Source organism: Musa acuminata, chromosome BXJ2-6 (assembly GCF_036884655.1).
Source record: "Musa acuminata AAA Group cultivar baxijiao chromosome BXJ2-6, Cavendish_Baxijiao_AAA, whole genome shotgun sequence".
Classification (NCBI taxonomy): Eukaryota; Viridiplantae; Streptophyta; class Magnoliopsida; order Zingiberales; family Musaceae; genus Musa; species Musa acuminata.
Window position 1 is genome coordinate 23184935 of NC_088343.1, and position 13305 is coordinate 23198239.

Consider the following 13305-nt stretch of genomic DNA (forward strand, 5'->3'; position numbering starts at 1 on the left):
AACCATAGGGGACGGTACTGCAAACCTTGCTAACAGCTAAATTCCCTTCCCCTTACTGTTCACTCCTTTCCATCTATAAACTAACAAAAGCAATCTTCTTCCCTTCCTTCTGTCTCTCTTTTCCATCCCTCATCTTAACCATCTTCCCCTGCTTTCTCCCAGTAACTCAAGTTTTTTTCATATTCAAGAGCTTGTTCAAGGAGAAGTCTAATTTTTTAAGAACATATGAATTGAAAATCCCATGGTTAATCTCATCAAAATTAGGCAAATGTAAAGTTTATTCTTTGTTTAATGAGTTAATTTAGGGGCTTGATGTAAGGTTTTTAATCTCGCACTGTACCAGTGTATCAAACTTTGTTTAGTACGGTACGATACGGTGTATCAAGCGGTACACCTAAAAGAGGCATAAAACCATCCAAAAATACCTGAAAATTATAAAAAATAATTAGAAAACGGTTTTTAAGTTAGAAATAAATATACATTTAGTATAGTTTTAGCAAAAAATGTAAATTAGGCAAGAATAGTATCACATATCTTTTTCAGGCTTTACGAAGTAGCCTTGGGCAAGGTTCGCAAGTTTTGTCAGTTCTGGATTGTCCTTCCGATAATATTGAATTATCTACAGAAAAATTATTTCAATTAGTAGATTATTTTATATATAACTTAAACTTTAAGATTCAAATGAATTAAGTAATTACATGTGTAGATATACCTGATTTTACTACCAAACGAACGACAAGCCTCCTCTGGTGGTAGATCGGGATCCTCGATTCTATGTATCTATATATCAATATGATATGTTTGTTAGACCAAATCTTGAAAATGATTCCACGACATAATGTATTGATATATCGTATGTCATTGGTACATCAATGTGATGATGATCGTAGGTTGATCGTCATGAATCACATGTCCGAGGCAGCTCCTGAGGTATGTATTAGTGAATGTCAAAACTTCTACTTTCGCTATTGATCTACTACTCTGTATCATACTGTTGCTCGGAGAAGTATGACCAATTATCACCGTACTGCTGTTGGTCGTAAAATTCTCCATAATACGATGGTTGTGAATAAGATGAGCTTCGTTCTGTGTATACGTTGTTTAAGCTCTATCGCATCTGCTCAAAATCGACCGATACCAATCGGTACAGGTGAGTAAGGATCGAAATTTCAATCGTTACCACTCGATACAGCCTTGTATCGCCCGATACAAGGCTAAATACCTAATACCGCTTAGTAGTGGATGGTCCGCATACTGATCTACTGGCGGACCGGTACATACCGCCCATATCGGGTGATACAGTATGATATTCAAATCCTTGGCTTGATGCTTGTTTAATGACTTAATTAGGGCCCGATTCACCTAATTTAGGCCTTGATCCTTGTGGATCAAGCCTAGATCCCCAAGGATCAAGTTGATCATATCTTAACCCACTTGATCTTTCCAATATACCATATTGATATGCAACCTCATCACATTGAGGAACCTAATCCACCGTCGTGAAATCACGACATTCATTTTGGCAATAGGGACAAGCATATGATCTTCTTATACAACCATTTTTATGTATAATTACTTAGATATCTCTCCACATATTTGTGAATTATGATGTATTCTTTAGATTCCATTAGTGTTCCTTTTCTGTTACATGTTTCAATGCAATAGATGTTGTTTTATATCTTAAACCACTTAAATTATACGAATTTTGACTTTATTAGGTAGGAAACCCATGAAATAGGCACTTTTGGAGTTTCAAATGGTTAAACTATAAAGAAAGAGTATTGGACCTATGCTGATCCAATCATAGACCAACAAGGGGCCAGCACCCGAAATGACGAACCATGGTCCTTGGAACCCTCATAATCATAGAAAGTCGACTCCCATAGCTAACTTAGATGCTCATTAATCCATGTGCTCCTGTTATGTCTTTTGTTAAAGCTTCAGGGTATCGCAAGCATCCAACTCTAACCTAAAAGCTCGTTTAATCTAATGGTCAAACCTATGTACATTTGGCCATCTCGAGAAAACGCCAACCAAATGATTGTTTCAAATGGATCAATTTTCCACCTAGATCAATGTAGTCACAGTGGATGCACTACCAATGTTAATGATTATCTAAGTGATAGACATGCAACCAAGTCAAATCAATTTTATGTCTGTTAGTTGCCATTTTCAAACAAAGTACCAATTTCAAGTAACTCATTTAGCTGCACAACTAGACAATGTACACTTCATATTGAAAATACAAACAAACATCTATTTTAACTCTATAAAATGTAGGGCGAATCTGCATGGGTGTTGGCTGGATTGTGCAGATCTAAGGTGTTGGCTATTTTAGCTGCACAACTATACAATGTACACTTCATATTGAAAATACAAACAAACATCTATTTTAACTCTATAAAAATGTAGGCAAATCTGCGTGAGTGTTGGCTAGACTGCGCAGATCTAAGGTCCCATCCATGTGAATCTAGCTTAGATCTCAAATCTAGCCTAGATCCAGATGGTTCATGCCCAGACCTACACAAATTCAAGTCGGATATGTGTATATATTTATGTGCATTCCTGATCATACCTATGCATTACTGTTATCTCTTGCAATAGGACCAATGACACGAAAAAAACATACAGCAGCACTACGGATATAATGCAAGAAGTAAAATAATAAATATGCATATGAGGACAACTAAAATCACAGAATTGCAACACAATAAATCAATTGGGAGCACCAAGACAGCATTTCCAGTATTTGCAAATCATCAGTTCAAATATGCAACTTGCAATTATGATGACATAGAAAAGTCTCACCAAAGATGAACTTAATCACAGGATTATGAGCAACATAGTGACATACAGAAACTAGTCATATATCTGCTGATGATATCACAGAAACTAGTAATGGTCAAAGATAGAAACTACATAACCAAATATCTGCTGATGATAAGTAAAATGAAAAAAGAAAAAGTATTACTGATATCCTACCATTCTCTTGTCATATTTTGTAGCAAAAGAAACTCAAAAATACAATATAGTAATCATTCTTAGATAACGAGATTTCAAGTGGCAGTAAATTTGTTCCTAGCTATAGAGAACTTACATGGTATAGTGGCAAACCAGTAAGGCTATAAAGGACAACAGTCATCTCTGGGGCTGAAACAGTACATGTCCACATGATGGATTTAACATGACTGGTTTCAGAATTCTCATTCTGAGACTTATTCTTCACAAGAACAAGGTTTTTCTTTTTGGACATGTGAAGCTGCAACCATGGCTTTAATCTGCTAATAATGAGATTGCACTGGGTGCCACCAAGCTTGATATCAACCTCAACTCTAATTGGTAGAAGCAGCTACGAACAAAGGCATACTTGAAGTTAGAAATCAAGATTTTAATCTTGAACGAACAACATGAACATATAGGCATACACATCCGCATGTAGAATTTAGGTGTAAGCAAGGAAGAAGTCAATTAGCTTCAATAACAAATCGAAAGAGCAATGATGGAAGATTCAAAACATCATGCAGGTATTATGGCAGTGAAACATGAAAAAAAAAGACATAAAACTCAGTTCATAATTCTACTTGTCATTAACAAGAATAATATTAAAAAATGGGTGATTTAGTGCATGAGGCACTTATCATACAGGATCTACATAGTATCATACTAGAGCTATGGCAATTGAGGAAAGCAAACTCAAACAGGCAAAGCAACAAAGGATAAATCTAAATCTTAAAATGAGAATTACAACAAAAACAACTGCAGTTCATCTGTGACGAACTTTTGAGCCAGTAGCTCTTTTTTACAAAAATTTAGATAGGACAATGTTTGTGGATGATATTGATGCTCATGTCTCAATTTGATACCGATCTCAGTCAGCATGCAGACAGGTATAGTAGCAGTACTGACTGAAGTGCAATCATTCAGTATAGGTCAATAATGTTCGAACAAAATAAAAAGAGAAAGAGAAGAGGCATACCAGTAGGACGACACAAAAACCTGGATGAGGAGAAGACAACGGTCAGATGGAGGATGCAATGGCAATGATGTGGCAGGGAGGAGGAAGGGGTCGAAAGAGGAAGAAAGAGCGACAAGGAGAAAAAAAGGACAAACAACTATCAATACCTTAAAATGTTGGTACCAATACTAAATGATAAGTTTACCACCTATACAGTTTTATATCCCTAACAAAACATATAAAATGAGCTTACTTTGCAGTACAGTCCATATCAAATCAAATTAGGCAAAATTGTCCACATACCAGTTGACTATTGGACTGCATTGGCCCAACCAATCAATACATGTGATATTTTAAATGATGAACCTATATCAGCACATGATCCAGTTCTGTATTAGTATCAATACTGGTCCAATCGACTGAGATTTAAAACATTGTTTCCATTAACCAAGCTAAAAACAGCTCTGCTTGATGAAGAAAAAGATGCCTTAAAACTATTTTACTAGAAGCAACCTACAACTGCATCATAGATAGTAGCCAAGGCTAACTCATGACACTGATCTGACATTTCCTTTGGTCAACAGACTAACAAAATTGAGCAATAACTGTTAAATAAAATTCATCAACTTAAAAACCGTACAAGACCTAAACTACATCTCAAACAAATCTTTAATTCTGTTTAACTATGGAACATAGTATCTTACAGGAAACAATTGGTCGATGATTAAATGGGATGGCCTTAATAACCAAGTTTACTAGCATATGTTAATGCAGCCATTGCTTGACTTGAGTGAATTATGCCCAAGGTAAACGAATTGGTAACTACAATGGAACCTTCAATACTTCGAGAGAAATGATATTTTCTAGCGATGGAAATAGAGAGAAAAGTGGAGAAAAGAGCACGAAATGAAATTAAACAGAGAGATGAAAAGGTAGAAGAGAAAAAGAGTAAACAGGAAGATTTTTATTAGAAGTAATACTTCAATTATATGCCTCAAGGACGACATAATTCACCTATTCTGAACCCATATACTAATAAAGCATAAATTCTACTCTATCTACAATTATGCAACCCATGATGAATCCTTCAAGTTCTAATTGGACTAGGTAGAGGAAATGTGCCAATTAGCTAGCTGTTGAAGCTTGTCCATGCCACCAACTCTTAATTGTACCCCAATTAGTTCCAAACATCTAGAGAACATTATCCTATAAACTGTATCCCCCAGTGTGATTTGAAGTCAATCCAGCAAAGTGTGGGTCCAGTAAGAATTTCTAAAGTGTATAGAGGTCAGTCCACACTGCTACTAGGACTAGGAATTGACCCACCAAATACCAAGGTATGCAATTTCGAATGGTACCGTCCGGTATGGGCAGTACATACCGGTCCGATGGTATACCGGTACGCGGACCGCCCGCTACCGGACGGAACGTGCTACAGTGATACAGTATTACACTAGCAATGCTACAGTGCTATAGTAAGAGGAAGAAATATTATAAACCGTTCAGTACGCCCTGATTTACTGCTCGGTATGCCCTAGTGTACCACTTGATACGCAGGTACCGTACCATACCGAGCCAACCTCGAAATACCGATACGGTATGGTATTACATACCTTGCCAAATACTATCCCAAATATGCCTAAACTTGGTGATGAGTTGGCTAAAATGCTGATGAAAGCCTCCAAGTGGTCTAATGCTACTGGCATGGCAAGTGGGCCGGAATTCTAGGCTGTCCAAGTATATGACAGGGGCATCCAAGGCTACTGGACTCCGTTGTGAATGGCTATTTTGGCCTGGTCCTGAAAAACTTGCACCGTCTTAAATAATTTGAACCTCTTTTCATTAGTATCAATCTGAGGAAGAGAAGTTTGGATCAGTAGAAATTTGTATTGTAACATCTTTGCAAATTGTACAGACTTTGACATTTCAATGTTAAGTGCCCTTGGAATTGCATTTTGTTATGCACAAGCTTTTTCTCAAAAATGCTATGCAAGGATTTATTAAAAACAAGTTTTAACCTACTGAAACAACTAATGGAATATTGCAGAAATAAATTTTATGGAATGAAACTTCTATGTTTTTAGACATGAAAATCAACATAAGTATATGCCAAAATTCAGCATTTGAAACCTCTCCTACAGTTTTGATGCATCTATGTGATTTATATTAGAACATTCTACTTCAACACTTGTTCTGACAAATCTAATGATGGCTATGTAAAGGACAGAACATTATCCACATTGAACCCTAACATCACTGAGTTTCTTTCACAGCTTGCTGCTCTGTAATAATAGAAATAGAGTGCCAGTGCCTACTATTTCCCTTCGAAAATTAAAAACTCGCTATTCACTAAAGCTATAGGTAGAACCGTTATGCCAATGCCCAATACCCATGCTGTTCTGGCCAATAACAAAGGTATTGCATCAATCTCAGAAGTTTTTATGAAAATAAAGTGACAAGAGTTGAGAGCAAATCAGGAACTTACTTCCATTGGAACATCTAAGGTGGTGACAACAGCAACTTTCATAATTTCGAAGACTGCAGTTGCATCTTCAGTTAGTAACTGAAAAATAACCACAGGATAGTCAATCAACCAACCAAATAGCAAGTTCAAATCCATAAAAGATGTTTTACAACAAAAAAAGTACATGAATTTCACTGAGAACTAATTGAGCATCAAAATGTGATGTCTCCCCTGAGTCCTCATTTAGCTGTGATTTACTACTTGTGAGATGGATGCCCCTGACATTGTTCTCAATCATAAGATCTTTGCCTCCGTACATATACTTCACATCAAGTTTTGGCATACTGAAGCTAACCTTCCAAAATACAAATAGGTCTTGTTAATTGATGTTCAAGCTTCAACCAGGCACACTAATTACTATCAGAATCTTTTTCTTAACAAAATATAAATCACAACTTCCTCCACAGGAAAATTATCAAAATCCACCCTCCACCAGAAATATAAATTCATGAAAATTTTCAAGTAACTAAAACGAAATTTGGTTTAAGAAGCACAACTTGAGCACGCTATAGAATGAAGTACTAATGAGTATATCTACAAAGAAAAGATTAAATGATCATATGCACATGATTATGAATACATGACAACCAGGTAAAATAAAGTGCAGTTAACAAATGATTAAACAGTTGTATTAAGTTCTCATTATCCTCATACCAGTTTCAATAGTCAATGCAGCAGCCTAACTTTCCAGGTGCTGCTGGCACCAGTATGGTACCAGCAGATCTTGATACCAACACATGGCACAGTCAACCATGCCAGTGGTACATAGAAAAATTAATTAACAAACAAAAAAAGCACATAGAAACATTCATCTGAAAGTTTTAAATTAAAAATATCCTCTTACAGAGATACCCACCTTACCAATGCTCTCTAGTGATTAGCAGCTTCTTCTAATTCACATCTTAGGTTGGTGCCTATGAGAGTCTGGAGACCCTGCCAGAAGATGACTGATGGGGAGTGCTGCCAGACAAAATGGCAGATGGATGCAGGGAGATGAATGGAAGAGAAGAAGAGAGAAGGTAGGTATTCGATGGATCGCAACAAGATTTTCAAAAAATTTGACTGGTTCAGTCAAAACAGGTCACTTAGAAATGGGATTCAACATCCCAAGATACCGCTCAAATTGATGGGTATATATCGCCAATGTAGACATTTCCTCATAAATTCTCCATCCTTGACCAAATATAACCAGTAAATATAAGTACATGATGAAGCCTTTTTCTGTAATATAGTGGTTTAACTTCAAGGACCTGATATGAAAGAAAGCTCAAATAATAGTATGTCTATCTTGACTAGTAACACCTATACAACAATCTCTCAGTAAAAACATTAATTTAAAATAGGACTATGGTATTAGGCATGTTGGTTAACTCTAATTAATAACCATCTGCATGCTGTCAATTCTAATTACTAATACATTGGAAGCATTTTATGCCAAAAGCACTCTTTCCTAATACATAGCTATCATCTTGACTACTAAGATTGCCTGTCATCTCTATTCCTGAACTGTTTAAGCATCATTCTAGCTAGTTAATTTTGTAGTCAGTGTTTTACTCCATAGGTATATGACCAAAAACCACATTTTATGATAAAAAGCAATACAGGTGCATAAGATGCAATAATAGCAAATTGATGAGAATAAATGTTACAGCTATATGCTGCTTCCAATACACAGGAAAAAAATTCCTGAGTTGTTAAACGCTTATCATCTTTAGAAGTCATTTTCAGCTTAGGAAATCAGCATAAGCTTCCTAAAATTGTCCCAACATTGTCTTAATCCAATTCATAGTCAAAACATACATTCTAACAAGGTATACAATTTCGAATAATACCGTCTGGTACGAGTAGTACGTACCGGTCTGTCAGCTGACCGGTACACGGACCGCCCCTTACCAGACGGAACGATATATATATATATATATATATATATATATATATATATATATATATATATATATATATATATATATATATATATATATTTATTTATTTATTTATTTATATTTATATATAAATATATATAATCTTATATATATATATACCGAGCAGTATACCGGACGGTATACCGCTCGGAATACAATATCATACCGTATCAAGTGAACATCGAAACTTCGGTACGGTACGATATTGCATACCTTGCATTCTAGGCTTTTGTAGGAGACATACATACCCTTTAAGAATCAATCCAACTCTGTACTAACAAAGATGGCTTTGACCTAGAGTAAACCCACAAAGGTCTATGGCTGATCTTGCTTAATTTAGGCAAAGTCAGCATCACAATAATTAATATGATATGACCCTCCTATCAGCATTTTCTCATTTCAAGGTGAAAAAGCCTCCTAAATCAAAATTGAACGTAACTAATCTATATTATTGTATAACATAAAAAACCAATCTCATGGCAAAGCCTCTAGGGTTTTCAATAAATCAAATAACCAAATAGAGATCAAGATCAAGTATACAATCAACTCGACCTAAACAGAAAGTAGAATATGGATGAAAATACATGAATATATTATAAAAAACACAAATTCCAATAAAGAGACCCTTGTTTAGGGTTCCCAAGTTCAAGCCCTCACGTAAGTGGTTGACGATGGAGAGGTTCCAATGGCAATGGTACCAAAAAGGTACAAAACTTAAATATGAACAGACTACTATAGTTACTCTAGATTTAGAAAATCAAGTTTGCGAATGATCCTATTATCTAATAATCTTAATCATGTTTGATGAAGTTTGTTGGTGCAACAGATAGCATTTTAATTTATAAATTATTGACAATAGCATTGATTTTGATAAAAGGTGTCAGTTAGAGAGCCTATTGCTCATGAGTATATACCTAAGCCATTATGAGTTATGTTCAACATTTTCCATTGGCTTTTAAACAAGGACCATGCCTTCAGAAAAGAAAAATTATTATTATCACATCTAGTATACTAGTCCAGCAATTTACTTTTTCAATAATCCTTTAGATATTCTAAAATGTAATAAATTATAACTATATCAAACTACATCTGATCATTGTTCCATTATAAAGGCAGCATTATACAAGTCCAAGCATAATCAAAATGTACCTAAAAAACCACTTACAATCATTTCTCTTTTTACTTTGGTTCTTATTCCTGTTCTAATATTAAAGACCAAAACCCAAAGGAAAATAGAAAGAAAGGTCAAATAATTCACTTATTCCATCTGATGGTCCATGTCCATCTTTGGGGTACACGATTACTTAGTCGACACCTCAATGTAAAAGAATCAACCATCGCTTGATCATTCTCAAAGAGATTAAGACCATGAAAAATCATTCACCAAAAATTAAGAGGCAAAGAATAATCAAAGAGGATGTATATTATTTTTCTATTTGTATAATTTTATATCTTTCAGGATTTTTATCCCATTAGATGCATGCCTACATCAATTTAATAATAGTATTCCAAATTCGGCTATGTTGCCTCATATGAATATCCTGTTGTTTAACTATCCAAAACATGGTTATCAATGTGATGTGATTATCTATGTAAATCTTATCCTACATGTGTTGTCCTCTGTAGTCTGTATAGTTATTCATATTTTTCCTCATTGTTATTACTCTTTTAAATTTTTAACTAATACTAATATTTGGTACTACTACACATGGTCCTCTATAATATAGCATTCATCACTTCGATCTTTATTCATTGAAAATAACATATCATTTAAATAAACTCTTAATGAGAATAACATCATCTTAGAATTTTAGATTTGCTCATAGCATACCTATGACTTAGGCTTGAATGTATCTTACTGTATATAAAGTTAATGTTTTTATATATCTTATCTGATTGCATATTTGGATATATGTTTCTGCATACCACATATGCATCATGCAACCAGTAGCGCAAATACTGTTGGTTGTTTCCGAAAGCATTGCATGATATTATGCATACTTGGCAATAGAAAATACTGGTCTGAATGTCAATTAGCATGGGAGATATTGCTCAAAATTTTTCAAATCTTTCCTTGCATGTGATGGCTTGTTCAGCTACACTAAGTATCCAGTAAAAAAACACTATAATGCCTATAAATATCAATTAACAACCATTTAAGTAACCTAACAAAACAATTGGATTGTGCATTTGTGTTAAGGGCTGAAGGAAATATTAAGACTTGTAAAAAACAATGGGTTGACAAAGATACAAGACAGGAAACGAACAAATAGTACAGAATACAAACCTTTTCTGGAAATGCAAAAATATGCTTCTTTATGGATAGGGAGGACTTGTTTTTCTCTGATGTTTTAGATAATATATCCAATCTAGCCCCTTCAGTTGCAGTGGTGTCAGAAATAGTCTCCAAATTTTTATCTGTTCTGAGAAAGAGATCTTCATTAATGTGCACTGCTACATCACCACATACCATGTCCAGATCACTGATTTTGATGCCTTTCTCCCTATGGCAAATAGACATAGATCTCAATTTGTTTCATGAATTAATCAATCATGTTGTTTAGCATAACTGATGGTTAGAAGGACAAAAGTAAGCCACGCAAGGTATCTCAAATACTGCTAATGCATAATTCTGTCAGAAGATACAAAATAGGTGATTTTTTTATAATAGACACACTGAACACATAATACATATTTCACAAGCCATACATTTGTCCTGCTTTTATGAAGTTCTTACTTTTGGTAGGTAGCTACTAACAACTATGAGATATGAATTTGGATTATGAGATCTAGCCACTAAAGTGTCTATATATTTATAGTCAGATGATTGCCAAATAAGCCTTCTACTTGAAATAGGACGCACCTGTCATGACCAAAATCACAAGAAACAGACAAATCCTCGCAAAGAAAAGAATTCTTTTCCATAACAGATGGATATGGTTGTTCAGCTTGCAAGCATTCTTTTTGACTAAAATTCAAAGTATGATCAAAACTGAAGTGTGGATCTCCTAGCTGAACAAAAAGAGGTACAAGGTGCAACTTGACAGAAAGAATCTGATTTGATTGTGCTCGAGAAATGTCCACCTTCAGTTCTTTTACTTCAATAACAGCTTTTGGTACCTACACAATTTGACCAAACATGAAGCATAAAATGACACAAACAATACACTACAATAATGAATTATTAGAATTAGAAAAATAAACCTATATGCAATTGTGCAAATAGGGTTTGAGACTTCTCTCTTTTAACAGTAAAATTTCCTGTAGTGTACGTGCGCAAGCATCAATCTGTATAGTTTGATACTATATACTCTTGTCCAAAAGCACATACCTTAATAACGAAATCTGTAACAGAAATTGATAAAAGTCTCGCTACGCTAGTTAAGAGCATCCACTTTCCTTTTCCAGCTGAACGGGGTTTCTCCACCTTACTTGCCTTATTTCCCCTTTTACTTTGCTGCAAAGGCCTTAATACAACTTCAAGATCACAAATTAACAACTGTAATTTAGGATCCCTAGAGATAAAGCCAAACCCCAGCTTGACCAATGATTTACGGAAACTGAGTTTAATTTCACCAACCGATAATGTTTCAACAGAGCCCTGAAAAAAAAAAGTCACCAGTTAACTTTAGAACTTAGACAGTAATTACATATATAGAAGCTGAATTATGAAAAAATATTTGACAAATAAATGAAATACAATTTACCTAAGCACAAATCACAATACAATGGTGACTGCCATAACAAAAAACCAATGATTGAATATCGTACCATACCGGAGTTTCGATATTCGCTCGGTACAATAAAGTACTGTATACCGAGCGGTATACCGAACATATATATATATGTATATATATATATATCACACAAGACAATGTCGCAGTTTTTTTTTAAACTTATATATATATATATATATAAGTTTTTAAAAAAAACTACGACGTCGCGCCTCTTCTCCCCACACGAGGCGATGTCGCCCCAAAACGAGGCGCCTTTATATATATTTATAGATATATACATATATATATATATATATATATATACATAAGTAAAAAAAAAACTGCGACGTCGTCTCCCTTCTCCCCACCGAGGGCGACATCGCAGAAAAATGAGGGGCCTTTATATATATATATATAATACCGCCCGGTAACGGGCAATCCGTGTACCGGTATACTAGCGGACCGGTATGTACAGCCCGATATGGACGATATTATTCAAAACTGAAGACCTTGCTAAAAACATAAAAATACAAGAAAAAACGAGACCAAAATCCAAACTATTTGGTAATGGTCATAGGGATCCTTTCCCACAAACAAGTTAACTAGTGAAATCAAGGTTTGCCGTATTGAGCTATACTGCCCAGTGTAAGCGGTATATACCGGTCTGATAGGGGACCGATATTCGGACCGCCCTATACCGGGCAGTAGCATTACACGACCCCGTATCGAGTGATATGGGGTATGTATCAGTCGGTAATGGTCGAAATTCAATTGTTACTGACCTTTACTGGTCGGTAACGATCGAACTTCGACCGTTACCGATCAAAGGCAAAGATTGCCCTATTTCAAACGGTCAAATTGACCGTTTGAACCATAGGAAAGTGTTTTTAAATGCTTTCCTCTCTCTTCTTTCAACTCATTTCACTTTCTCAATCTCTTCAACTCTCGCAAACTCCTTCTCACTTACATCTCTCTGTTATTCTCACATTTCACTCTCCTAAACTCAACAAAGCTGCGATTTGTGGATTAGATCAAATTTGGGAGGATTAAGAGGAAGAGCACTCTAAACAGGAGATAGGTATTCTTTTTTTATATTTTTATTAATTTATGAGATGATTAAGCCTATTTTATGTGGTTAATGACTTAATGTCTAGTATGTTGTTTGATATATTTTTGGTGGTGGAATAG

At 35.1% G+C, this 13305-nt stretch overlaps 1 protein-coding gene across 2 annotated transcripts in view; it reads right to left on the bottom strand.

The window, feature by feature from the left end:
* Positions 1–13305, bottom strand: part of LOC135584963 (protein SABRE-like) — a 72657-nt gene that overhangs the window by 36244 nt on the left and 23108 nt on the right. The window contains exons 3-8 of one of the 2 annotated variants that reach the window (XM_065113403.1): positions 11733–12002; positions 11265–11521; positions 10689–10905; positions 6604–6774; positions 6441–6518; positions 3098–3349 (exon numbers count right to left, since the gene is read on the bottom strand). In XM_065113403.1, the coding sequence (XP_064969475.1) occupies positions 3098–3349; positions 6441–6518; positions 6604–6774; positions 10689–10905; positions 11265–11521; positions 11733–12002 (1245 nt within the window). Of the gene's footprint in view, positions 1–3097; positions 3350–6440; positions 6519–6603; positions 6775–10688; positions 10906–11264; positions 11522–11732; positions 12003–13305 lie in introns of those variants that run through there. The other variant, XM_065113404.1, reaches the window with a different exon arrangement.